Consider the following 26,423-nt stretch of genomic DNA (forward strand, 5'->3'; position numbering starts at 1 on the left):
CAATTCAGCTCTCAGCCTCCTGGACTTTGATTTTAATGAATGCCCACAGCGTCTAGCTAGCTCATATGCCCCACCTCCTGGGTGTTCCAGCACTGGGCTGATCCATTTAATGGTGGGTGTTGTAGAATTATAAGATATGAGAACCCTAGTGCGAGTTCAACTTCCCTGTTTTATAGATGAGTAGCCCAGGAAGATTAAGTGACCCATTCGGGATCACAGGGTTATTTAGTGGCAGAAAAGATATAATAGTCAGAACGGCTGGGTTCTAGTCCAAATGTTTTTTGCACTACTCACATCAACACTCACATCCTGCCAGTTTATCATACAGTAAGGTACAAGCTCATAAAACCATTAAGGGAGCTAAATTTCACCCAAATTCTTTAAATTCATGGACACTAGTCCTTCCAGGAATAAGACAATGAAACCCTCAAATCTGATTCCTGCTATATGAATTTGTGTGAAGGTAGGACTAGCCTTATCACTGGTGCTTTGCTTGCTTTCTTCCAGAACATGGGGGCACTAAACTCATAGGAATCAATCGCGCTTATACCAAACATAAGATAAAATTATCCTGCAGAACCACACATAGCATACAGGTAACAGGTTAGAGGAGGACATGCTTTAAACCAGGGGGGTCCAAACTTTTGTCAACGTTTTTCACCAAGGGCCATACGTGGTAAAATACACAAACAGCCGGGCCACTCACTCGAGGTGAAGTATGTATTGTCTCTCCTGGTTTATTTAAGTAAACTAAACATATTTTTGGAATTTGCTGCGGGCCAATTAAAAATGGATTGCGGGCCGCAGTTTGGACACCCCTGCTTTAAACAGACTCTCTCTGACTGAACTTAAACCATTTAAATTGGCAATTGATTAGTAATTTTTAACTCTTTTCTACTGAGTCTTAAGAGAATGGCATGCATCTGTCCTTTCAGAAGAGCCCTGCTCACACCATGAGATTTTGAAAGCCTGCAAGTGGGCACAGACATTAATATTTATCTCAATAGTTTTTTTAAAAGTCTTTGTTCAGAATAACTTTAAAATCCTTAGGCACAAATTTCATGATAAGCCTTGTTGATGTCAATCTGTAAGGCACAGGTTCTCAAACTGAAGTCCACACACCCTAAGAAAGTTTATCAGGGAACTTTAGGAAGTCTGTGAATTCACTAAAACTACGCAAACTTCTGCATGTATATGCATACATGCATGTGTCAGAGAGGAGATCAGAATCTCTGCTTTCAGGAAAACAGTTTTCAAGCTGTGGAGGCAAGGAAGCTCATTGCTGGCTGCAGCATGCTTAACAACAAAGGTCATGCGTGTGTTCTCTCCACACACACACACCAACTCTCTGGAATGCAAAACCTCAATATAGTAGTAAAATCCTGAAACACCAGAAGTTCCCCGATCGTAAGACTGGGAGACAAGTCCACAATATATACTAAGTCCACTATACCTTCCAACCAACGTTTCTCCACTTTGGTCTCCTAACCATAGAGCATCAAGATTTTTTATAAGAAAGTAAGACGGCTCTCCATGGCCACACACTGAAAAGATGGGGCGTGGGGGATGATGGGGCAGTAGTCCCCAAGGTCAAGCGCCTTCCAGCATCCATGAACTAGCAAAAATCCTCCCTGAAATTTCTTTAACTCAGATAGTACTACCGCTTCTTAAGGTTAAATTTACTAACCTGTGTTAAGGTATTAACTTCTTTTATTTGCCCCAAAAGAAAACCTCTCTGTCAAACATCAGGGATTTGGTATTGCTCTCCTTTTGGTACTTTAAGTATTTAGTATTTTGAGAATAAGTCCGTTATCTTGACTTTATAAACTCTGATCACAAATCCCCTTAGTGTTTTCTGAGAAAAAAGAATAGTTTTATATTAAACACCCTGGATGCACGACAGCGAGAAAAAGAATGTGAGTGAGTGAGCGTGAGTGTGTGTGTGTGTACCCCTTCACATACAGATCACATAAAACATTAGATACTGTATGTTGCTTACACAGAAATTCCTCTTTCCTTCCACCAGCACTAAATACTATTAACTGTTTACTTCAGAGGTTTTTGCGTTTTAGAAATATTTATTCATATTCATCTTCTACTACCATGTACAATACTAAGAATGAATTTTAACTGATTTTAGCGTTTTCCAGAAGAAAACGGAAAGGATTATTTAGTCAGGAAATCTGTGGACACAGATTCTCCACAGTGGCCGGTAACATCGGTCGGTACTAATGTTCTGCTTTACACCTGTGTACATTTAGGCTACTGCTATCCAACACTTCAGGGGAATATTCCGAACCTAATGAAAAAAAAATTTGACTTTCTCTTAAAAGGCAGAGAATTAAATCCATTCACTAAAAGCATGCCTCTTAATATCTGAAAACTATAGTCAGGGCCAAAATCAGTGCTTCCAATTAAAGACCACAAATATAATTAAAAAAACATTTTTCTTGTGGTTTCTCAAAATCATTATCAAATGCCTGCAAGATGATGCTGAAGATTAAAAACAGTGACAACCAAGAAATATACAAGACATTCCAATTCTCCCATTTATAGGCACAGAATAATTGTCTGATATAAGCACACAGAGTTAATGACCCACACACCTTCTTCACAACTCCACACAGGTGTCTAGCAAACAAAAAAAGGTAGTAGAGTATTAAAAATAGGTTGTTTTCAGTTTGTAGGTGACCGTAAAAAGGAAAAAATTAACAAATTCCAAAATTTAAGCAACCAAACAGGTGAAAAAAACACCTGTTACCTATATTGGCCAGCGACGTTATTATACACACATACATATTGGAGTAAATGGAGTGACAACAATGTGTGTGTGCAAATGCCTGCCCCACGCCGGCGCCTCCCACCCCAAGAACAGGGTTGACCCAGAGGGTGCAGTGAATCTAAACACAGTGGTAGGAAACGGGCTTTTCCTCGGCCCAGGAACACTCACTGGACTGGGAGAAGGAATAGCTCTTCAGTGACATGAGCACATATAAAGAAACAAAGCGGCACGTGAAGGAGGCGATCAGCAATGAGGAACAGGTGCTGAAGCCGAACTCTGGTCATGTCTAGCTCTGCCCAGAGGAGAGGCAGTGCAGTGAGGGTGGGAGGTTAGACACACAAATATGCTGGATACCAGAGGCATTTACTGCTGAAAGAAAGACTTTTCATCAAGCCCCGCCCCCACCATCGCGTAGGTGAAATTCTCAGGTGTGCTACCTGCTTTTGCTCCAATTCCATTCTGTGCATATGTGCTAAGCAGCTACTAAGTGCCAGGCACTATATAAGCACTGGGTAAATCCTGATGGTGAACAGGAAACAGATTATTGCCTCATGATGCTTGGAGTCTAGTAGAGAAGACAATTTAAAAGGAAGCGGGGGGCGGGACAGGGGGACGCTAACCCCCTTCATTCCCTCTGTTCTTCCCAATGCCAAACTCTTGGTCAAATGGAAGTACATGAGAATAGTATCAGTTATATCAGGAAAGATGTCCAAATAAGAGAGAGGTTTTGGTATGTCTTGTAAATGTTGTTTTGAAGAATATCTAAAACTGCCTTACTGGATGAAGCCAGGAACAAGTCAACCCAGGCTTGAAGACATGCTGTCAAAGATCTTTCGAGTCTTGGGCAAAAGTAAGGTTATCAAAATAGAAAGGGAAGGGATAAAGAAAAGGAAGAAGGAAGATCAAAAGAGAATGGGCTTCTGGGAACTCACCCAAGACAAAGTGAAAAATTATTTGCAGCCTCGTCTGAATGCACTTTCTTTGTGATCAGTTACAATCAGACCAAACTTTTCTGGCAAAGGATAGACTCATGTCCTTCCAGACCTAGAGGGACAAGTGTCTGGGCCACATATGTAAATCCATGAATGAGTAACTGTAAATTGTGGTAAGCGCTACAAAGGAAAAAACAGGGTGCAATGAGAGAGCGGAGTCAGAAACTCCTTTAGACGGGTAGCCAAGGACGCCTCAGAGGAAAGCTGAAAGCTAATGAGTGAGTAGGGTTGAGCACACAAGGGCAGAACGAGTCGTCTGTGCAGAGAAAACAGCTTTCAAGAGGAAAAGGAAAAATGAGCTAAGTTCAAGAGCCACAGGAAGCCAATGAATGGTTTTAAGCAGCCATGTGACCCATTCTTTTAAAAACTTGCTTGCTGCTATGCTACACAGAGAAAATGGGTGGGAAGCCAGAGAAGTGTGAGGACCAGCTGAAAGGTTATAGTGATAGTCCTGGGGAAGAGATGAGATGACTTCAATTGAAAGAAATGGAATGGGAGAATACAAGATAAATTTTGGAGCTAAGTTGGAAAGGACGGGGTGAAGGATTTGGGGCGGGGGGGCGCAATGAGTAAAAACAATGGTGCCAAAGGTGACTTCCAGGTTCCCAGATTAAGCAATTGGGTATCATTATCTGATGGGGAAAATGGGGGACATTTTTCCAAAAACTGGACATTATCCAGTTTTGGCTGGATAATAATTTTAGTTTTTGATATGTAAAATATGAGCTTATTGTAAGATATAAATTTGGGAATTCTCAGCATCTGATATTTAAAATCCTTGGGAACAAATGATATAGTCAAGACAGAGAACACAGAAGAGACATGGGTACAGGGCCACACCCTGAGCCACGGAAACCTGTAGTGATGAGGAGGAAAGGGCTAACAAACGAAACATACACACAAAGGTGAGAAGACAACCAGGATTATGACATTCCAGAAGCCAAGAGACAAAGATTCAATAAAGGGTGATTTCTATGGAGAATTCTGGTGAGACATGCAGTAAAATGTGACCTGAGCGTCCACTAGTTTGGCAACTCACCAGCACTGATGACCTTGACAAGAGCAGTCTCAGGAAGTAGAAGGGTCGAGTTGACCAGGGCTGATGGGTGACTGTGCACCAAGCAGCCCGTTTCTGACTTAGCTTCTGACCTTTTCTTCTCACCTCATCTCCTGCTCTACCAGAAGAGCCTCCTAACTGCTTTGCCTACATCACCCCCTACCCTCCTACGGCCCATTCTCAGCACCAGCCACAGTGATTCTGCTGTGGGAAGGGAAGCCACATCATATCACCACTCCTCTGCTCCGTGATCTCATCTCAGAGCAACAGTCAAATAGAAAGTCTTTCTAATGGCCTAGAAGGTCACCATCCTACTTCCTGCCTCTACTCCGCCTCGCTGGCCACTGCAGATGTTCTCCTGCTCCTTGAGTACAGCACACTTCAGCTTTGGGGCTTTCTGTACTTGCACGCCCTTTCAGGTCTCACAGCTTAAATGTCACACCAAAAAGGTCTTCTTTGGCCAATGGACTTAAATAGCACCCACTTCTTTCATTCTTTGCTTCTCTTTCCTTAACCTACTCTATTTATCTTCTTAGCACTTACCATCTTTATGACATAGTCTATGTCATCTTGTCTGTCTCACATCACCAGAATGGAAACTTCCTAAGGGCAGAGGTTCTACCTGTTATTGTTACTATTGTATGTCCAGTAAGCAGGCCTGGTACACAGAAGACACTCATATTTATTTGTTGCATTTAAGTCATTAAAATGGCCCTTTCACATTATAAATTACTAAACTGGTACTTTCAGTTTGCATACAAGTCTTCTGTTTTTTAGACAGTGTTAGTCTGATCACCTGTAGACACGCAAGAAAAGTTGTTTCCGGGCTCCATGAAATTAAGTGCTAGGCTTGGAAAACTCACAATAATATCCTGTGGGCCATCCGCTGTAGACTCCCAGAGAGTATTTCCATTCATGAACTGCTTATCCTTTAGGTAAAGCAAAGTACACTGGACAAAAATTATTAGTAATAACTCAAGAGGAGGAGTCATGGAGGGAACAGTGGTACTGATGACTCACGCAAACATGAAGACATGTACCTATAGTATGTGAACAAAGGCAAGCAGGTACAATGCTCTAGGGTTAAGTGATTCTTACAAACAATGGAATCATGCTCTCCAGTCTGTCCATCTGGTTCTTCTATTCATCTCTCTGATCACCAAGAAACAGACTACATCATTTTTCTCTGCAAACTCCCTACCTCAGGCTGTTCTCCCTGGAAGGGTAACTGACTGAAAAATATTACCTTGAAACGCCTGATGAGTTAAGAGCAAACAGAGCTCCTGATTATGTCAATGAAACGCAAACCTTAATCATACCTTTGAAACGTCTGAGTCAGGTTTATCAGTCATATAGATCATCTACTCATGTGTTCCTACACAGAACCTGTGAAAACATGGATCCTGGGAACTGCAGTACTCACCCAATGCATTGATTTACATTTACTATATAGCTAAGAATGGAAGACAACAGCAAAACAATTTAAAATAAAAATAAATCTACATAACTGTTGTAAATCTGGCTGCATAACTGCATGACATTTTAAAAAATCATTTTTAAAATATGTAATATATAAAAATAACATAAATAAAACTCCAGATTATACTTACGAAGAAAAAAGTAAGGAAAATGGAGAAGTATAGGTGTACTCAAATGCTTGTCTAAAAATTATAATGACACAAAAGATACTACTTAGCTCCGCCTCTGACGATTAGAAAATCTTTAATAAAAGTCCTTTTAAAATCTACATGGACTGCTCTTTTTCGTGGTGCCTTGGAAGTGGTCGGCTGCTTTAGGATAAAGCTGAATATCTCTTTCCCAGCCACTAGCTGCCAGAAACTCACTGAAGTGGACGATGAATGCAAACTTTGTACCTTTTATGAGAAGCGTATGACCACAGAAGTTCCTGCTGACGCGCTGCATGAAGAATGGAAATGTTATGTGGTTCCAGTTGGTGGTGGGAACGACAAAAAAGGTTTCCCCATGATGCAGAGTGGCTTGACCCATGGCTATGTCCACCTGTTACTGAGTAAGGGGCATGCCTGTTATATCCACAAACTAACTTTTCTCTCTTTTTTTTTTTTTAAAGATTTTATTGGGGAAGGGGAACAGGACTTTATTGGGGAACAGTGTGTATTTCCGGGACTTTTCCAAGTCAAGTTGTTGTCCCTTCAATCTTAGTTGTGGAGGGCACAGCTCAGCTCCAGGTCCAGTTGCCATTGTTAGTTGCAGGGGGCGCAGCCCACCATCCCTTGCGGAACTCGAGGAGTTGAACTGGCAACCTTGTGGTTGAGAGCCCACTGGCCCATGTGGGAATCGAACCGGCAGGCAGCTTTCGGCATTAGGAGCACAGAGCTCCAACCGCCTGAGCCACCAGGCCGGCCCCACAAACTAACTTTTCAATCTCTCTAAAGATGATGATGTGCACCAGTATGTTGTGAGAAATCCCCGAAACAAAGAAGGTAAGAAACCTAATAAGACCAAAGCACCCAAGATTCAGCATCTTTTTACTCCACGCATCTTGCAATACAAACGTCACTGTATTGCTCTGAAGAAATGGCATATTAAGAAAAACAATGAAGAGGCCACGGAATATGGTCAACTTTTGGCCAAGAAAATGAAGGGAGGCCAAAGCAAAACGCCAGGAACAGACTGCCAAAAGTTTCTCTCTGCGAGCTTCTACCGGAGTCCAGTCAAAAATGAGATTTTCTAAGAGTAACAAATAAATAATATCAGACATCAAATAAATAAATAAATAAATAAATAAATAAATATCTACATGGATCAATGATAACACATGAAAAGATGCTCAATATCATTAGCCACTAGGGAAATGCACATTAAAACCACAATGAATTACCAATGCAGGATCCAATATACGGTGATGGAAGGAGAACTGACTCTGGGTGGTGAACACACAATGGGATTTATAGATGATGTATTACAGAATTGTACACCTGAAATCTATGTAACTTTACTAACAACTGTCACCCCAATAAACTTCAATTAAAAAAAAAAATTACCAATGCACTCCCAGTAGGATGGTTATAATAGAAAAGACAGATAATAATAAAGAGGGAAAAAAAAGACGGATAACAAATATCAGTGAAAATGTAAATCAGGATTCTCCTACATTGATGGAAATGTAAAATGAAATGGTGCAACCACCTTAGAAAACAGTTTGGCAGTTCCTCAATAATTCCACGTGTGTGTGTGTATGTGTCTAAAAGAAATATAAATATATGTCCATGCAAAATCTAGTACACAAATGTTCATAGCAGCATTATTCATAATAGCCCAAAAGTGGATGCAACACAAATGTCCATTAATTGAAGGATGGATAAATAAAATGTAGTATATCCATACAATGAGTATTATTTGACCATAAACAGGAATGAAGTACTAATGTGTATTACAACATGGATGAACCTGGAAACATTAGGCTAAGTGAAAGGAACCAGCTGTAAAAGACTGTATATTATATGATTCTACTTACATAAATGGTCCAGAATAGGCAAATCAATAGTGACATAAAGTAAATCATTGTTGCCTACGGTTGGGTGGAAGGAAATGAAGAGTGACTACCAGTGGGTACAGGGTTTCTTTTGGGGGGGTTAAAGATTCTGGAAATAGATAGTTGTGATGGCTGCACAACTGTGAATATACGAAAATACTAAAAGCCTTTGAACTGTATACTCTGTACGCGTGAAATGTGTATGAGATTTGAGTTATTTCTCAACAAAGCTGTTAAATTTTTTAAAAGAATGAGGTAGGGTCACCATGGGCAGCTTTGGGGCACTTGTAATATTCTATTTCCTGACTTGACTGTTGGTTACACAAGTATGTTCACATTGTGATGATTCACTGAGCTGCAAGCTTACAAGATGTGCACGCTTCTATACATATATCATATGCCAAAGGAAGGTTTAAAAAAGAATAACTAGATCTGTAAATACTGATTGGAAAGAGATCCAAGATATAAAGTGGAAAAAAAGCAAGTTTCAAAACAATATATAGTATGTGCATAAATTTATGAAATTTATATACACATATATGTATGTGCATAGTAAAAAAGAAACACATATGCGTATACAGAACAACTTGTTCTCACTGATCTCTTACGAATTCAAATAAAGGGACTTTTATTTTCTCTGGTATATATTTCTGTAATGTTTGAATTTTTTGCAATGTGTATTTTTGCAACGAGAATACAATAATTGTACACATTTTTAAAAAACTTTGAGGTCATAAGAAAGAATAAAGATGAGAAAAGAAATTCCTGAATTAGTATACAAAAATAGAGAAATAATTAATCCAAGAATAAAAGACAATCATTTAAAAAAAATTACAGTAACTATCATTGGATTGCTTACTATGTAGTACCGTGTTTCCCCGAAAATAAGACCGGGTCTTATATTAAGTTTTGCTCCAAAAGACGCATTAGGGCTTATGTTCAGGGGATGTCTGCCTGAAAAACCATGCTTAGGGCTTATTTTCCGGTTAGGTCTTATTTTCGGAGAAACAAGGTAGTAGACACATAATTTTTAAAAAAAATCTAATTCACCAAAATTGACTACTCGCCCCTTCCCACAAAAAAAGAAAAAAGAAAACCAAATGGAATAAACTAAAAAACAAAATAGAAATGGTTACTGCGCCTCCTCCCCAAAAGATTGTTTTTCCATACTACCAAATTCCTGATATCAAGGATGACAAAAAGAAGTAAACCTACAGGCTTTCTCTCTTGTGAATATGTACCAAAGCCCTAAATACTAACAAATCAATACAGTGCTCTGAGGTTTGTTCCAGAAATTTAGGGATAATTCCATACTGAAAATTGATTAATATAATTCGGCACACTAATAGGTCAAAAGAAACATAATCTCTAAAGATAGATAACCAGGTTGGAAGGCATTTGACAAACCTATTCTTTCTAAGAAAACGCTTAATAAAATACTTTAACTTGTTAGGTTTCAGACCCACTGTCAACCCTGCAATGAACAGTGAAGCATACCTGAGGCAGCCTCACTAGACTAAAGCCGAGTGTGTGACATTTTTCTAGATGTGATAGTCTAGCCAATGAAATAAAAAGAAAAATAACAGAGGAAAATACTGAAAAGGAGTCTAAATCAGCAAAATTTGCCAATAATAAAATTGTCCAATTAGAATACCCAAGAAATCTATGAAAAATTATTAAATTGACTAAAAGAGCTTAGGAAATAGGCAGGTTTGTAAATAAATATATAAGTCAACAGCTTTGTCTAACATCCGCAAAACTTAGTATAATTTAAAAAAACAAAAAACACACGCCATTATCAAAATTAAGAGAACGTAAAGTGCTATGGAATCGACAAACATGATTTAAACCACAAAAACTTCACAAAGGCACATACTACGGCACGTGAAAAGAGAATTAAGGAGAAAAAAATCATGTTAGTACCTGAAAAGACTCAGTGTGAAGCGATCAATTATTTCCAACTTAACAAACAATGCATTTCCAATCAGTGTATCAATACGATCTTTTTTTTGGCAACCCTGACAAAAACTTTTAAAAAATATATCTAGAAGGGAAAAAAGTATGTAATAAAAGCCAAAAGTATTTTTCAAAATAAGAATAAATACAAGGATTTGCCCTACTAAGCATTTACCTGTAATAAACTACAATAAGTAAAATGTGTAATGTTGGTGCCAGAATAGAGACAGATCAATAGAACAGAAAAGAGTGCAGCAACAGATCTAAGTATTAATGGAAATTCGGTACATAATTTAAAATGCCATGTTAAATATGTAAGGAATTGGTTCAATTGTGGTATATCCATATCAAATACAATGGAATACTGCACTAATCTGAAATATACCAGAGATCCAAATGTCAAAATAGAAGATTTAGTGCCACCATTACAATCCCCTTCTCATCAAGCACAACAATTAAGAATAAGGTAAATTATACTGATGTAGGAAGGTGGTCACAATATAGTATTGTGTAAAACAAAAATTATAGAATAGGAAGTATAATATGATCCCTTGTATGTTAAATATATACATTTAATTGAGAGCCACTCTATGTATAGAAAATGTCAGGACAGCCTGGTGGCTCAGGCGGTTAGAGCTCCATGCTCCTAACTCCGAAGGCTGCTGGTTCGATTCCCACATGGGCCAGTGGGCTCTCAACCACAAGGTTGCCAGTTTAATTCCTCGAGTCCTGCAAGGGATGGTGGGCAGCACTCCCTGCAACTAAAATTGAACACGGCACCTCAAGCTGAGCTGCGCCCTCCACAACTAAGATTGAAGGGACAACAACTTGACTTGGAAAAGTCCCGGAAGTACACACTGTTCCCCAATAAAGTCCTGTTCCCCTTCTCCAATAAAATCTTTTTAAAAAAAATGTCTGGAAGGACGTACCATACCAGAATAGAACTGTCACTACCTCTGGGATAACAAAGAGGAATAAGAATGGAGTCCATCAGTCAGGGTCCCAATAGTGAAGAGATGGTAAACTCAAATTAGAATAATCTAAAGGAGGTTTATTCATAAAAGAAATAATTACGAAGTTGGGAGGTGAGGTCTATGGATACCACAGGGGATGGAAAAGAAACTAGAACTAGCAATAGCAGAACAATTCTCACTCTAGCCCTCAAAAAAAAGACAGGAGACAGATTACCAGAATGTAGGCTCCCCTGAGAGGAGGGGGGATAAACATTCTGACCTCATTCTCAGCCTTCCCTTCAATCTCCTCTTTAAGGCTGAACACAACACTAAGCCAGAGGACCTGGGAGCACTTTCCAGGGAGCAAAGAGCCAGGTGGAAAGGATTGGAGGACAGATGTGGAGAAGTAAATGGAGGATATCTGACCCAGATTTCTTTGACCTTTCTATAAAATTGATTACATAAATAGAAGTACAATCTCTTCATTAAAAATTAAACCTTTACAGAGAAAACTAAAATCCCACCCTCATAATCATCATTTTGGTGGGGTTTGTTGATTTTTTTCTAGACAGAGACACACATACTCATAATAAAATACCTAGAATTGGTCTATGAGATGCTATTTGCTTAACATGAACAGCATTAATTACTCTATTACTTTCTGCAAACTTTCAACCTTTTCAGTTCAGTTATAAAATAATGCTCAAGAAGCCAAGACGGATAGTTTGATTCTCCTCAGGGTCATTTACATCGCATTTCAGTGACTCTCAAAATATTCCCCCCCCACCCCCACCCTCAGCTGCATTAGCATCATCTAGGAATTTGTTTAAAATACAAAATATCAGGCCTCACCCTAGTGAGGTGAACCAAAAGCTCAGGAGGTGGGGCCCAGTAATCTTCCTTTAAGGCAGCCCTCAAGACTGAGGGTTCTGAGAGCCACTCCCCGACACCAGGGCCCTGGCTAGAAATCTGCATTTTAACAAGCTCTCCAGGGGATGCGTAAGCAAATTAAAGTGTGAGCAGGCTGGTCTACCTCAGGGCCATAAACTTAACCTCAATCCATGTTACCCACACCCCTCAGCACACAGTAACTGAGTGGTTTCCGGTGCTGCAAAGGGAGGAGGCCAGCAGAAAGACCAGTGGTTTTTAATCTCTTTGACTTTAAATCTATCACTCCTGTGGGAAAAACTGCACGCCCTGGTTAGGCAGAGTATGCTAACAGTATCATCTTTTGTGCGTGACAGATTGCACATAAAGACCATGAAACCACCCTGGAAATGTATTGCTTTTAGGTGTCAATGTTATATCGTAAGTTCTCATTTTTCTTTTAAAATAGTGAATTTCAATTATAACCCCAGGGATAATAAAATTACCAATGACTAGTTAACCTTTACATCGCTAACCTTTATATTGTAGTGAGAACCCATCATTTTAAAACAAACCACAGGGATATACCTGGATGTACCTTTTCTGTTCTAACAAAGATACCTTTACCAACATCTACAAGTGTATCTACCCTCCACTTGCACGCTGTGCAGTCTCCACCTCCACACAGCTTGTGTGTGGGGGGGTGGGGGACCCCAGAATTTCACCTTTAACTTCCTGCTCCCCCCCTCAAAGGCTCAGAAATGTTCGTTTAAAACCTGCACCCTAAGGCACCTGCCTCGCCTCTCCCTGTTGCTTTTCTCTCAGGTTCCTCCAGTGAGTCTCAGGTCTGTCCTGAGTCAACGGCAAACTGGTTGACTTTCTCAGGAAATCTATCCCTGGAACAATATACACATTTGTGCCTGAGAACCATATAGTCTCACTGCTCAATCCAGTCTGACTCAGCCTAACACAATGATCTGCTTTTTTAAAGGCACTTCCAGTTTCACTTCTAGTTCCTACCAGGCTTATGCCCCGCCCCAATGCAACTCAGCTCCCCTCTCTGAGCTTTTCAGACCCAGGAAGTAGCACAGTCAAGTCTGTGGGGCTCATACCCAATTTCACTTGCTTCTCCTTTCTTAAAGCAATCTTGGAATCAAAATTTCTAAAGCCCCTTTTCAATTTGATAACTTTTCTTCCATAGAAACAAAGTTTTAATCAAGTCTTAAAATAAATTTGTGTCCTGGGTTTTTAATTACATAGCATCAGGAAAAATAAAACTATTCTATCAAAAGTTTATTTTGAAAGGAAGTATGTCTGCATCTCAAATGTGCTATAAAAAGATTTTGGTATGGTAAAAGCTCGTTTGATTTCTATCCCCACCTTCACAGAATTGTTTATGTTAAAATCATTTGTCAGTTGAGACAGTTCTTTTTTTTTAAAGATTTTGTTCTACCAAAAGTTAGACTCGAAATATGTACGGTATTATCTAAACCTTCTAGAGTCAAATTCTGATTTAGTTTTGATCTTAACATAGACATTAACTCTATGAGCTGCACACAAATTCACTTTAAGAAGGCAAATCTTTTAATTTGTTACCTTTGTTGGTTTTTGGGGTTAATTTTTTAAGCACACAATGGTAGCTCTTTTTTAAAGTTAAAGCTCAAAAATGTCATGAAATGGTAATAATTTGTTTTCAACAATATGTGCCCACTTTTCAATAGAAACATTAAATAATTAGATCAAAGGAGTTCATGACTCATATTCTTGATATATAGCAATGATATATATCAATATATATATATCATACAATGTCTTTCATTACAGCCCCAAAATATATTATAACTCTAGATATGTTCTGAGACTAAGATTCTTAAAGAAACTTAAACCAGTAAATGGGCAGAAAATTCCTCAATTATCTAAATTAATCAGCTTTTACTTTGCCTGAATATAAAGAATATCTACCTCCTATGAATTAATTCCATATTGTTTAGTAATTTGAAAGGCATCGAATTCTTTTTTCCTTTCTAGGTATCCATAAGCAAAGTAAGAGAAAAAGAGTGAATTGGCAGGCTCAAGTCAAAAACAGGCCATGTTCCAAAAGTCAATAAATACTGTTTTGACCTTAGAATCCCATTTTGCCATAAAACATTTTCTAAATTGATGGCCCACCAATGCCTATGAAAGCCACAATATAGATGAAATAATATTAGAAACACCATGTGTAATTGCTTTTGGGAAAATTTACTCAATCTCATGATTCCAACTTTAGGCCACCTAAAGATAGAGAATTTTTAACACGCATTCCAACCAATTTTGACGCAGTTCATGTGGGAACCACTATGCTACATTATCTTCCTCAAATAATCCACTGCCTCAGACAGCATCAACCCAACACGAAACTCTCCAACTGTGCCTGTTCATATTCTGTACCACTGGATAAAGGGATATGTTTATGCTTTAGCTTGTGACAAATCAGAGTTTACTATGGAAATTAAGGCTAAAAAGAAGTCCAACATCCATTCTTATGCAGATTTTTTAAATATTTTTTTTTTGGCAGGGATACCCATATCCACAAAAAGGTGGGATTCAGAAGTTCCTCTGAGTAGGGTCAAATTTTTCCAAAGTTTTCTGTCTATTTAAATGCCCAAACAAGGACTCAATTAAGACCCTAATGTTCAGAATCACAGAACATGGGAGATTTTCCAAGAAGCAAATTAAATATGCCTGATCTAAAGTGAACCCACTTCAAATAGGTACACCTACACCTTTTGTGAAAAATGAATGACTTAAAAAAAAAATCAAATAATCCTAACACAATAAAAAGGGGGAGCATATTTCTCAGGAGGAGCAAAGGTAAAACTAAAGAATGAATATTCTCCTTAGCTGCTAAAACAGTGATCACCTTTGTTTATGTTCAGTCTTTTGTTACCAAAACTAACTGCTAAGTTTGCTTAGGCTATCTATAGTGAGATGCAGTAAAGCAGGATGGCTAAAAATACAGATTCTGGAACAAGACGGCTTGGGTTCATATCCCAGATAACACTCTTAATAGCTGCATCATCTCTAGCAAGTTATTTTACCTCTCTGTGCTCCAGTTTCCTCATAGGCACATTAAGAATAATAATAGCATTAACCTCAGATGACTGCGGTGAAAATTAAATGAATTAATCCAGGTAAAGCACACAGAACAGAACCTTGCACACGAGTGACCACTATGAATCGAGATATTAAAAAAATAAGTAGGATTTGGAAAAACTGAAGGATAGGCATTCTAAGCTGAATTAACAAACAAAGGAACAGAGATGAAAAAGTGATACACAGATGAACGGGACATTCTATTTCCCTGGAGAATAATATTCAAGAGGAAGAAGAGTCGGGATTGGAATAATGAAGACCCAATTGTGCAGGCCTTAAATGCCAGACCAAATAATATTAATATTTCTCTTATTTAGAAGGCAGCCACTTAAATTTTTGATCTGATTAGATCTGTGCTTTACCAATGTTAAGTATCAAGGTTAAATCATATCTATTAATTACTACTATTAATCACTACTATTAATGCCAATTTTGACATCCTCTGCCCTTGTATATAAGGGTTAGCAGGCCCAAAGGTGCATTTGTTCTGCTAACACAGTCAGAATCTATCCCAGAACTGTTGCATATCTGAATCCGATCTGTAATCCTCACTGTGCCTGGTACATAGTAGGCACTCAATAAATGTTTTTTCTTTTAATGGCCACCAGAGAGCAGTGAAGTAAACAGTCAGAGGTAAATCCCCAAAGGAAATATGTATTATAAATGAAACAAATGAAGTAGCCAAATAACAGTTTATAATTGAGCTAAAATATAAGTCACTGCTGATCAATATACTGGCCTAAAACAGTGAGGGGGGGTTGAGTGGGGTGGGTGGGGATCAACCTTGCTTTTTATTAAAAGCAGATAAAATGGATCCTTGTGTATTTTGAAATCTCATAAAAATTAGCTGTCAAATTGGTAGTCTTTTCAAAGGATTATTTGGGTAGTATCTTTGCAATGGACTGCCCAGTAGTCTTATGTGAAGATAAATTTAAGGTAGATTTTCTCAAGATATCTGCACTCTTATGTTCATTGCAGTATTATTCATAATAGGTAATATAGGAAAACAACCTAAGTGTCTAACAGATGAATGCATGAAGAAGGTGTGGTACTATATACATACAATGAAGTATTATTCAGCCATGAGAAGGAAAATCCTGCCATTTGCGACAACATGGATGAAATTGGAGGATATAATGCTACTTGAAATAAGCCAAACAAAGAAAGATAAATACTGTATGATCTCACTTATATGTAGCATCTAAAAAAAAAAAATGTTTTTCTTTTTAAAGTCAAACTTACAGACACAGAGAATACAACAAGGGTTGGGGAATGGAGGAAACGGGGAGATGTTGGTCAAAGGACACAAGCCCTCGGCTGTAAAATGAATAAGTTTCGAAGATCTAATAATGTACAACATGTGACTACAGTTAATAATACTGCATCATATACTTGAAGTTTCCTAACAGAACAGATCTTAAACATTCTCACCAAAACAAAGGTAATTGTGAGGTAATGGATGTATTAACCAGATTGCGGTAATCATTTCACAATGTATACATGTATCAAATCATCACTTTAAATATATACAATTTTATTTGTCTATAAAAAGGTAGATTTTCTCAAAATCATGCTGGACAGTAAAAATAAAAGTCCAACTCCTGACGTGACTCCAACAAGTAATGAGACGAAGGGCCAGCTCACAGTAGCTGCAGGTTTCCAGGTTACATACTATCTACCTGGCTGCTTCACTCACCACAGACGTCAGTGCTAATTACAACAAAAAGGACCTCTTTACCCTCTCATCTTAAGGACAACTGAAGTCTACTACCATATAAGGATAACTTTTGCAGTCAATTGTTTGATGCATTCTTTAAAAAAAAAAAAAGTTTGTTTGAGACACTAGTAAAAGTAATACACTAATAGTTAACTTTAACATAGTAAGACAAAAAGTGTTCACTAAAAGACTGCCATCAGGGCCGGCCGGGTGGCTCAGGCGGTTGGAGCTCCATGCTCCTAACGCTGAAGGCTGCCGGTTGGATTCCCACATGGGCCAGTGGGCTCTCAACCATAAGGTTGCCGGTTCGACTCCTGCAAGGGATGATGGGCAGCGCCCCTGCAACTAACAACAGCAACTGGACCTGGAGCTGAACAGCACCCTCCACAACTACGATTGAAAGGACAACGACTTGGAAAAAATCCTGGAAGTACACACGGTTCCCCAATAAAGTCCTGTTCCCCTTCCCCAATAAAAAAAAAAAAAAAAAAACTTAAAAAAAGATTTCCATCAGAGCTTGGAAACACATTATGACATAGGATGATTGATGTAAGAGTTTATTAAGAACGTATCTCCGATTGATTTTTTTTCTGGTGGTGGCAGGGGGAAATCAGCTTCCCCCAAGTGTCAGTTAGTGCTTACTTTTAGAAACTTGAAGAAAAAAAAAAAAAAAAAAGGATTAGTAAGAGCACCTCTGGATAATAAGCAAGTTTTGTACGTGGCTTTCTTAGGTAATCAATCATTCTGGCAACACAAACATAAAGCAAAGTAGGCCCAGATTTCCACATACCTTCTTCTAAAGTACTTTTGGAAGTAACCGTACAATTTTAGACTGAAAAAAAAGAAAAACATTTGCGTTGTCTTGTGCTTTTTAAAGCTTCAAGTATCTTGGAAGTATTAGAATTTAAAATCCTGAAATGTATTCACTTAAACACATTCCCATCAGCATTACCAACAACGCTCCATTATCCATTTTGGTACTGTCTCCAGATGATTTTTAATCCCCGCCTGACTTCTCCCTACCAACGAGTACTTGGATACCATCTTTACCCTGCCTGCCCCTATTACTTGGTTGTGCTTAGGGAATTATAATTACAGTGATCCCGCCTTTAGAACATCCTCAGAACACAAAGCCTCTTTGTATGATTGGGGGTGAGTGGGGCGCCTTCCAGGCTCCGCAGCAAAGGGTGGGTGGTAGCAACACAGGCAGCAACGAAGGAAGAGAAGCTGGAACCACTTATGGTGGCCCTCAGGTCTGGCTCAATATCGTTTGAGGGATTTTACTTGTGGCTGCCCAGTCAAAAGGTTTTTTGAAACCTCTGTATTCCTCCCATGCGGGGAGAAGGGGATGGGGCCTGTCCCGACAGATGGGTAGCTAGATCATCATCAAACGCAGAAAGCCAGGGAGCAGAAGGAAGCATGAAAAAAGGGAGAGAAAGCAACAGCTGAAGCTCACACCTCTGTACTGTTCTCAGTACCTCGGGTAATGAAGTCCCTGACAATGAAATCTATCAACCCAGTGAATCAGTGGTCTGTACAGGTGTCACTGGCACCCAGTAGGTGCTCAAATATGTTCGGGTAGCAACAAAAATCTATATATAGGAAGATAATTCAATTTAAAAAATTTTTAAATAAGATAGCCTCAAAGCCAAATGGAAAAAAACACACCTTTTTGTTAATGAGTCCCAACTCCTATTTGTAAAAGCAATTATGAAATAAATACTTGTTCTACTTTGCCTACACTACTACTCTAGTCTAGTCTTCAAAACTGCGCACTTTCTAGCTGTGACAATGAAACAGGGTTCAACTGAAGACCAGTGAGCACCATCTGCGGACACTGAAATCAAAGGTGCTGAAGCAGAACGGATACAGACAGGTAACTTTCAACTCAAGGAAGATCTCAAAAGCATTACAAAACATCTGCTACTTAATTGCTCTCTTATATATTTTCTTCCTCTCACTACTTCTTCCCTCTCTTTTTTTTCTTCTTTCAACAGAATCAAATGATTATATGTATTAATATTTATCAAAACTCACAATCTCTCCCTTATTTCTACACATATTTTATCACAAAAGCAGACAAAGCAGTGGTAGCTTTCCATATCATGGCTGCAGTGAACTCCTGATAAACCCTAGTATAATCCCATCATCCTCCTCCACCACCTGCCCACATCACTCCAGTAACGACTCTAAACAGTCCCTATAATTGTGCTAATATCCATTTAAGCAAGACAGAAGAAAACTGAAACTGCTTTAGGGAAGGCCTGCAGGTGAGAACTGTTTATTTCCCTTGTGTAGGCATGAGACTATTTTTGTTAAACCTTTTTTTTTGTTTACATATATTTTCTTTAAAAAAAAAAAAAATCCCGTCAAGACAGAAGAAAAAGCACAATGGAACTCTCGATCCATCACCCTCAACCATGTTTAAAAATAATAAAAAAGACAACAGAAACCACTTCAAATGTACCTCTCCCTTAAGCCTGCAGAACAGCACTCTTCCATGACAACTATTCTAAAAAACACACTGCCATTATTTGCAAAAGCAGTAGGAAGTCCAGTCTTGTCCTTGGTTCAGCACTCCCCCTTGCTCTCTCTCCAAGAAAAAAATGAAACAGCAGGAAGCATAAACAACCACTTAATGGAAAATACTAATGGGTAAATATTTTCAAAATTGGCTAAAAAGCCTCAGGTCTTAAGAAATTCAGGAATGCTAGTGTAGGGGGAAATAGGAAAATAAAAATAAAATTGTATTTCCCCCTCAAAGTGAGCACTGTTAGAAGCAAGAGCAAATGTGGTCCATAGCTAGCTACTTTCCTTCACTTACCCGACGCTTGTCTTTTTAATGATTTCTCTCATTCTATCTATAAAATGATGGTATTTTCTAAATAGTTTATTCTGTACATATTTTTCCAGCCCCAAACAAATTTTACAAAGTTAAGCTGAACTCTTTGGTTCCACTGAGCACGGTGATGAAAAGCCAGGAGTGGGTTCCTTCCCATGAAAAGTTCACGTAGAGAAAACTCTTTTGGAGCCTCAGGCCCAGCACCAACCAGCCCCCTTCACAGAGCCCATGATGACTACGGAAGGCACAATTGTTACAGCTGGACCAACAGTTCCAGAAAGGCAGGGGTATGCTAGATCAGAAGGCACCTTTGTGCGATTTAGAAAAGGGTGCGTGTGCTCCCTCTCTGAGAGGACACAGCTCCACACAAGGTGCTCATATTGGTAACTGTAGCACAGAATAAATTTCGCTCTCACTTGTCACCTAAACTAGGTGCCCTCGTGCTGGACACAGACGGCACAACCCTGCACAGCAGCCTTGCAAAAGGACCAGGAGCAACACTGCACCTCCAAAGTAACTTTCCAGAAAGAAGAACCTCACCAAAGACAAACAGGCATTTCACAAATTTCATTACCAGAAATACTCACATTCATTAAAGAAATTAATTTCTAAACATATTAGGACACGAGCAAAAAAGATCTAGCAGAGAAGCAAATCTAGCAAATTTGGGAGAAAGGAAACTTCCATCTTGAGGGATAATCAGTTGTTTCCTAAAGCCCCTAATCTTTGACTACACGTTCAAATAGCTAAACTTCAAGTGCATGTCATAAACTAAAACACTCAAACCATCACTGTCATCTGCTAAGAAAGTCATGATCACGTACATTTACCTTTGGGGATTTAATTTTGCCAGATCTGCTAGTTTTCCTTCTCTGTTAGACCCTTTTTTGCTCCTATCCTAATTATAAACCCCATTATTGTGACATACGTGATTAAAATTTGTAAAACCTACTAAATAGCCCTGGTGGGTGGTGGGCCCCTTGGCTACCTGCGTGAAAATAAGAGGAACAGACAACCTGGATTATGCAGAGTTTAACATTCAATGGCTTCCAACCATATCATTCTTTTATGCCCTACAAAAAAAGCTGAGTATCACATGAGTCCAAATTAGTCCGTCCTGCAGGAGGAGCAACAGAAGGCAGCCTGGGGGCTAGGATGGGGCGAAGCTGAGAGGGAGTTACAACCCAGAATCAAAAGGAGCCTAAGGCAGTGGCTCTCAAACTGTAGCGGGCATCGGAATCTACTGGGGAACTTTTTTAGAATCAGATTTCTGCCAGCTCCCCCTACATCTGATAAGTCAAAATGTCCTGGAGCACTTATATTTTGACAAAGCTCAAACTGCTTGACCTATGTCCACTAGACAGTTTAGAAACATTGGGAAATCCTCCACGCCTATCAGTAGTTCCAAAATAAAAGCCATCCATCGCAAAACTAGGCTTTACAGGTCGAAAAAGGGCGAGAAAAGGATCACCTGCCTGCATCCTAATAAGCCATGCAGGGCTGGAGCCTGTAGCTAGTTTCCTTATTACATGATAAAAACCCTGTGCTCTATAAATAAGAACATTTTTTGCATGTGAGAAATATTTCAAACATCTGAAAATATTTAAAATAATACAATGAATATTTCTGTACCCTACACTCAAGATAAGCAAATCTTAATTTGCAATTATCTGATTCAGATTTTTTTTTTTAGTAATAGAATATTATAGATCTAAAGCTCTCTGTGTACCCCTGTCCCATTCCATTCCTCATCTTCTCTTCCCAGAAAGAAGCACTACTCTGAATTTGGTGTTAGTTGTTACCATGCATGTTTTTATACTTTTACTACATTTGTACACAGCCACAAACAATATTACTTTGCATGTTTTCAGACTATATGCAAGTAGAACCATTCTGTAAAAATTCTTCTGTTACTTGCTCCCCCGTCCCATATTATGTTTATGAGATTCAACCATTTTAATGCATGTGGCTATAATTTATTTTTCAGTGCCATTAATATTCAGCTGTGTGGGACAATCTAAAAATGTATGTGTTCCCCTGTTGGTGGATATTTAAGCTACAATGGGCATTCATGTACTTCTTTCGTACTTATTTTCTTGGACAAGTGTGCAAGGATTTTTTAGAAATGGACATTTTGGGTAAATAAGTATGTTTGCCCTCCTTCAACTAGACGTCACTACACTACTACGCTCCAAGGTAGCTGTATATATTTGTTGGTGCAAAAGTAATTGCGGTTTTTGCCATTATTTTTAACCTTTTAAACCGCGATTATTTTTGCACCAACTTAACACATCCCCACTAGCAGTATTAAAAGTTGATTTCCCCACAACCTTACTAACACTTAGTTATCACAGCATTTAATTTTTCCCAATCTGATATGGCTGGGAAATGGCATCTCACTGTTGTTTCAATTTGCATTTCCCAGATTATAAGTCTCTGACAAGTAAATTTTCATGCTTTCATAAGTATCTGTCAAATATGTGTTTCTCACAGGTTTTTAGAAAAATCTAATTCATCTTGTCTAAATCGGGGCAGTTCTTCCCAAAGCACCCTGCCAACAGCGACCACAGCTGGAAAGCTGAGGTGCAGGAGGGCAGCAAGAAAACAGCTGACTTAAACAAGGAATCATCTTGGACAAAGGGCCCTAATTAATGCATTTGCTAATTAGTCTTCCATTCCCTCTTTTGTCAAGCCTTACTTCCTAGACACTAACCACTATGGGCCAGCGGCCTTAAATCAGGAGAGAGAATGGGGGTGGGGAGTGCAATAGCCAAAACATTTATATAAAAAAGTACTACAACTGTCTTTACTCAAAGAAAATGAAATGATTGCAGACCAATACCTATTACTCGACCTTGTAGATATCATCCACCTCGAACAGAACACCTTTCAAATTCATCACGTTTGGCTCCCTCTTTGAAACATCCCAATCTTTTTCTCTAGACTAGACACTGTCCCCTCCCCTCAGCAACCCTTTCATCTCCCTTCCCCCACAATGTCTAACTATCGTTTTCTTTTGCCCCATTCCACAGCTTCTATTTTCTAGCTCCACAGGACCCTCTTCATTGCCTATATATAACACGTAGCGCGCTCTCTCTCCCTCTCCTCCAGAACTCCAAGTCCTCTCCTTCCCTTTCCAAGATGCATCCACAGTAAAAACAACCAACTCAATCACCCCAAAGAATAAAACGGGAGTCCCGCTGTAGTGCACGGCCCTGCGTTACCTGCCAGGCAAGGGGGTGAGTTGTCCCAATCCTCCCAGCTTTCTCCTCCCCTTCAGGCCTGGGATAGCTGTTCTCTCAAGGGATTCTCCAAGTTTGACAGATCTAGACCACCGGGGAAAAACTCATTCGGCCTTCGGTAGCACGAATGCCTTTACTAGGGCCATATATGCACTTCTGCTTGGGGCATGAGCGAAACTCGGGTCATTACGTGGAAAAGACCCCTTACGGGAATGTCCACAAAAGTAGGCAGGCCTCCCTCCTATTAATTCCAGCTGGATTGGTTTAGTCCGTGCTGTGGTGGAGAAGGTGGCCTGGCAAAGACCAAACGGTCCCCGCGATAAGAAGTTTCCGAAGCTCTGACCTACTCACTCAAGGAGCCCTCTTCTCCGAGAGCACACACCCTCCATGAAGTTTCTCCCCTTGCTGCTCCCCAAAGCGGCTCCGGAGGGCACCACCAAGCCCCCAAAACGGTCCCTGCTCCTCCGTCCCACCCAGCAAGAGATCCTTTCTCCTAAGGAAACCCAAAAAGCGTTGGGTGGGCGTGCCTGGGACCAGGGCCTAGCGCCCCCTCCTCCCGGATCAATCTCTCTCGGTTCTTGGAAGCTGGGGGCTCTTCCTCCCCCCAACCCCCACCCCACTGCTCAGGGCCCCGCGCCCTGGGTCTCAGCCAGGCTACGACTCTCAGCGGCTATGTGACCTTGGGCAAGTCACTTCCCTCTGTGAGCCTCAGTTTCCTCCTCCGCCAAGCGGAGACCTAGAAAGGTCCTGCCCTGGCCATCCCAGGGGTGGGGGCCCCACACTGGGAGGGAAAACGCTTTGTGAGCTGCACCGTGCGGCAGGGACGCAGGGCTCCCTGGGGCTCAGGGGCCGGACAAAGCTGACCCGGACCACGCTCCACCCACTCCGCAGAGCCGGCGGGCTGGACCACACGCCTTTGAGCCCCTCACCCCAGGGACCAACCCACGCCCCTCCCCGCATGGCCCGCTCCTAGACCCCATACCTGCTCCCGGTGCTCGGCCGCAGGCGCCGCCACCGTGTGCGCCCGCCCGGAGAGGCCCGTGGCCCGGAGGGCTGAGGCGGCCAGCGGCGGCGGGCTCGGGCCGGGGAGGCGGCGGTGGGGGGCGCGGGCGGCGCGGGGGCCCGAGATCCGCGGGGCCCGGCCTGGGAGACGACGACTGAGGCTGGAAGTGCGCGGCGGCCGCGGCTGCTGAGGCAGCGGCGGCGGCGACAGCGGCGGCGGCGCTTCCGCTCATGGCGGGGCCGCGGGCAGCGGCTCCGGCTGCGACTCGACTCCGGCGCGGCGGGCGCTGGCTGGGCCCGGGCCGGCGGCAGCAGCGACGGTGGCGGCGGCGGAGGCGGGTCCCGGAGGAGGAGGAGGCGGAGCCGGGAAGCGGCGGCGGCGGCGGAGGGGGCGGGGACACGGAGGGGGCGGGGACGCCGCGCCGCCGCCGCCAATAGGCGGCGGGCTGCTCGGCGGTGTCTCCCAGGCCCGGCGGGCGGCGCCGTGGGGCATCCTTGCTGCGACCGCTCGCGGAGGCGGGGAGGCTGAAGGCCCCCAGCTGGGAGAGCCCGGCTCCCAGGGCTGCTCCGCCCCCGGTCCATCCCCCGGGTCGTGGCCGCAGGCCTCCCCAGCCACGCATCACGCGACCCAGGCCCGGCTGAGCCTAGGACTCCGTTGAGCGGCTGTCCCAACACCAGTGATCGCGCTGCGATTTGCCAGGGGCTCGGCCCGGGTAGTTGATGCTCGCCGCGCGCCCGCCCGCGGGCCTCCCATTCCATGGATTGCGCCGCCTCGGCCTCCTCCTCCTCCTCCTCCTCCTCCTCTCCCCGACACTATAGCTACAGTCTCCTCTCTGTCTCTTAGCTGTTTCCTTAAAAGTTTTTCCCTTTCAGACTCTTAGAAGAGAAACTCTCTTCCCTCTTAGGCTGTGTCTCAGTGGTAAATCAGTCCCTGCGGACCCAGAGAGGATAGCAGAGGCAGAATGCAACGGATGGAAATGCCCTGCTTTCTCTGAGTCTAGAGACCCCTCCTGAATTATGACAGAGGCCAACCTAGCTCAACCCTGGCCGCTTGCCCCTTTCTCTAACTTTCTCTTCCTCTTTCTTACTTTAAACGCCCTTGTTAAAAGACTTACAGGAAACCATGCAGCTCAGCTGGGCCTAGTCTCAAATGAGGGAGAGGCTGTGGGGTGAGGAAAGGCTCTTGAGCTGTGCTGACAGTTTTCCTATGAAAGAATTATGCAGATTCATGACGCCCTTGGCCGCCCTCCTCTCCTTGGATGTGATGTTGGTCACTGAACCCGTTTCCTTTTCATGTTTCTCTGACTCTCATATCAAAGCCCTAGAGGAGAGAAAAAAAACAACTCAACCATGTGTTAGGAGTGCCCCTAAGTACAGCCACGTGTGTGAGGGTGCAGCTAAACTGCTGACTAGATCATTTCAATAAAGTATTATCCTCAGCCTTTCCCTACATGCAGCCACCAGCTGGGGACTGAGCAGGGAGAGAGAAGCTACAAGTTGATAAGGCACAGTGCTACATGGTAGGCTGGCCCCATGAGAGAGAAGTGTGGATGAATCTTTGGCAACAGACATTTCAAATTCCACCCTGACACTTCTTAAGTGCATGATCTTTCACTCACATAGACATCAGCAATGCTAGGCACTGGGAATACAATGATGAACATATAGTCCAGTCCTTAAAAGAATTTACAATCTCCTTGGAGGATGGTGAGCTACATTCTTAGAAGTTAAGAACTTAAGGATGAGTAAGACTTTACCAGGTAGAACAGGTTGGGGGAAAGTGGATTGATAAGACATTAAGATTATGATTGGCCAAGGTACCTAGTATTTCCCAACAGCCAGCCTTGACTTTCTGGTCACAAAGGAAGAAGGTAACATCATAGTACTAGCTGGGGTTTTGATCCCAGTGCCCACTGTAGAATGCCCATAAACTATGGCATTTTTCTCTCCTTTGATAGATCTCAGCAGCCTTGAACAAAATTGGTTCTATTTCTACCCCAAAGCCCAACCACCAGTTTCAGCTCTTACTCCAATTTTGGTGGGATGCCTTGCTCACCAGCCCTAGAAGAAAAGGGGCAGACATTCAGTTTAATCCAGTGACCAAAGAAGCCCACTGAGGCTGCCTTGCAGGCCAGGAAGAAACAAGAGGCCAAGCCCTGGGCCTCCAGTTAAGGGGTACTAAAGAAAGACCACATCCGTGTATTCTGTGACCTTTATCTCTGAAAATTTCCATCTTCCAACAATCATCAGGAAAAGAGATGACCAGGATGTGTTTAGGAAACCACAAGTTTACTGGAGCTGGAGTGCAGCCTTTGTGATGAGTGGAAAGAAGAGATAAAATGGGAGAGCTGAAAGGAGACCAGA

General features: G+C 41.5%; 1 protein-coding gene across 4 annotated transcripts in view; it reads right to left on the reverse strand.

Moving 5' to 3' along the window:
- Positions 1-24,405, reverse strand: part of RNF38 (ring finger protein 38) — a 108,320-nt gene extending 83,915 nt beyond the window's left edge. For 2 of the 4 annotated variants that reach the window (XM_074330710.1, XM_019729101.2), the window contains exon 1: positions 24,040-24,392. In XM_074330710.1, coding sequence (XP_074186811.1) covers positions 24,040-24,292 — 253 coding nt within the window. In that variant the 5' untranslated portion in view covers positions 24,293-24,392. Of the gene's footprint in view, positions 1-24,039 lie in introns of all 4 variants that reach the window. The other 2 variants (XM_019729102.2, XM_074330714.1) reach the window with 2 other exon arrangements.
- Between the last annotated feature and the right edge of the window lie 2,018 nt (positions 24,406-26,423).

This window comes from Rhinolophus sinicus, linkage group LG04 (genome assembly GCF_036562045.2).
Source record: "Rhinolophus sinicus isolate RSC01 linkage group LG04, ASM3656204v1, whole genome shotgun sequence".
In the NCBI taxonomy this organism is placed as follows: Eukaryota; Metazoa; Chordata; class Mammalia; order Chiroptera; family Rhinolophidae; genus Rhinolophus; species Rhinolophus sinicus.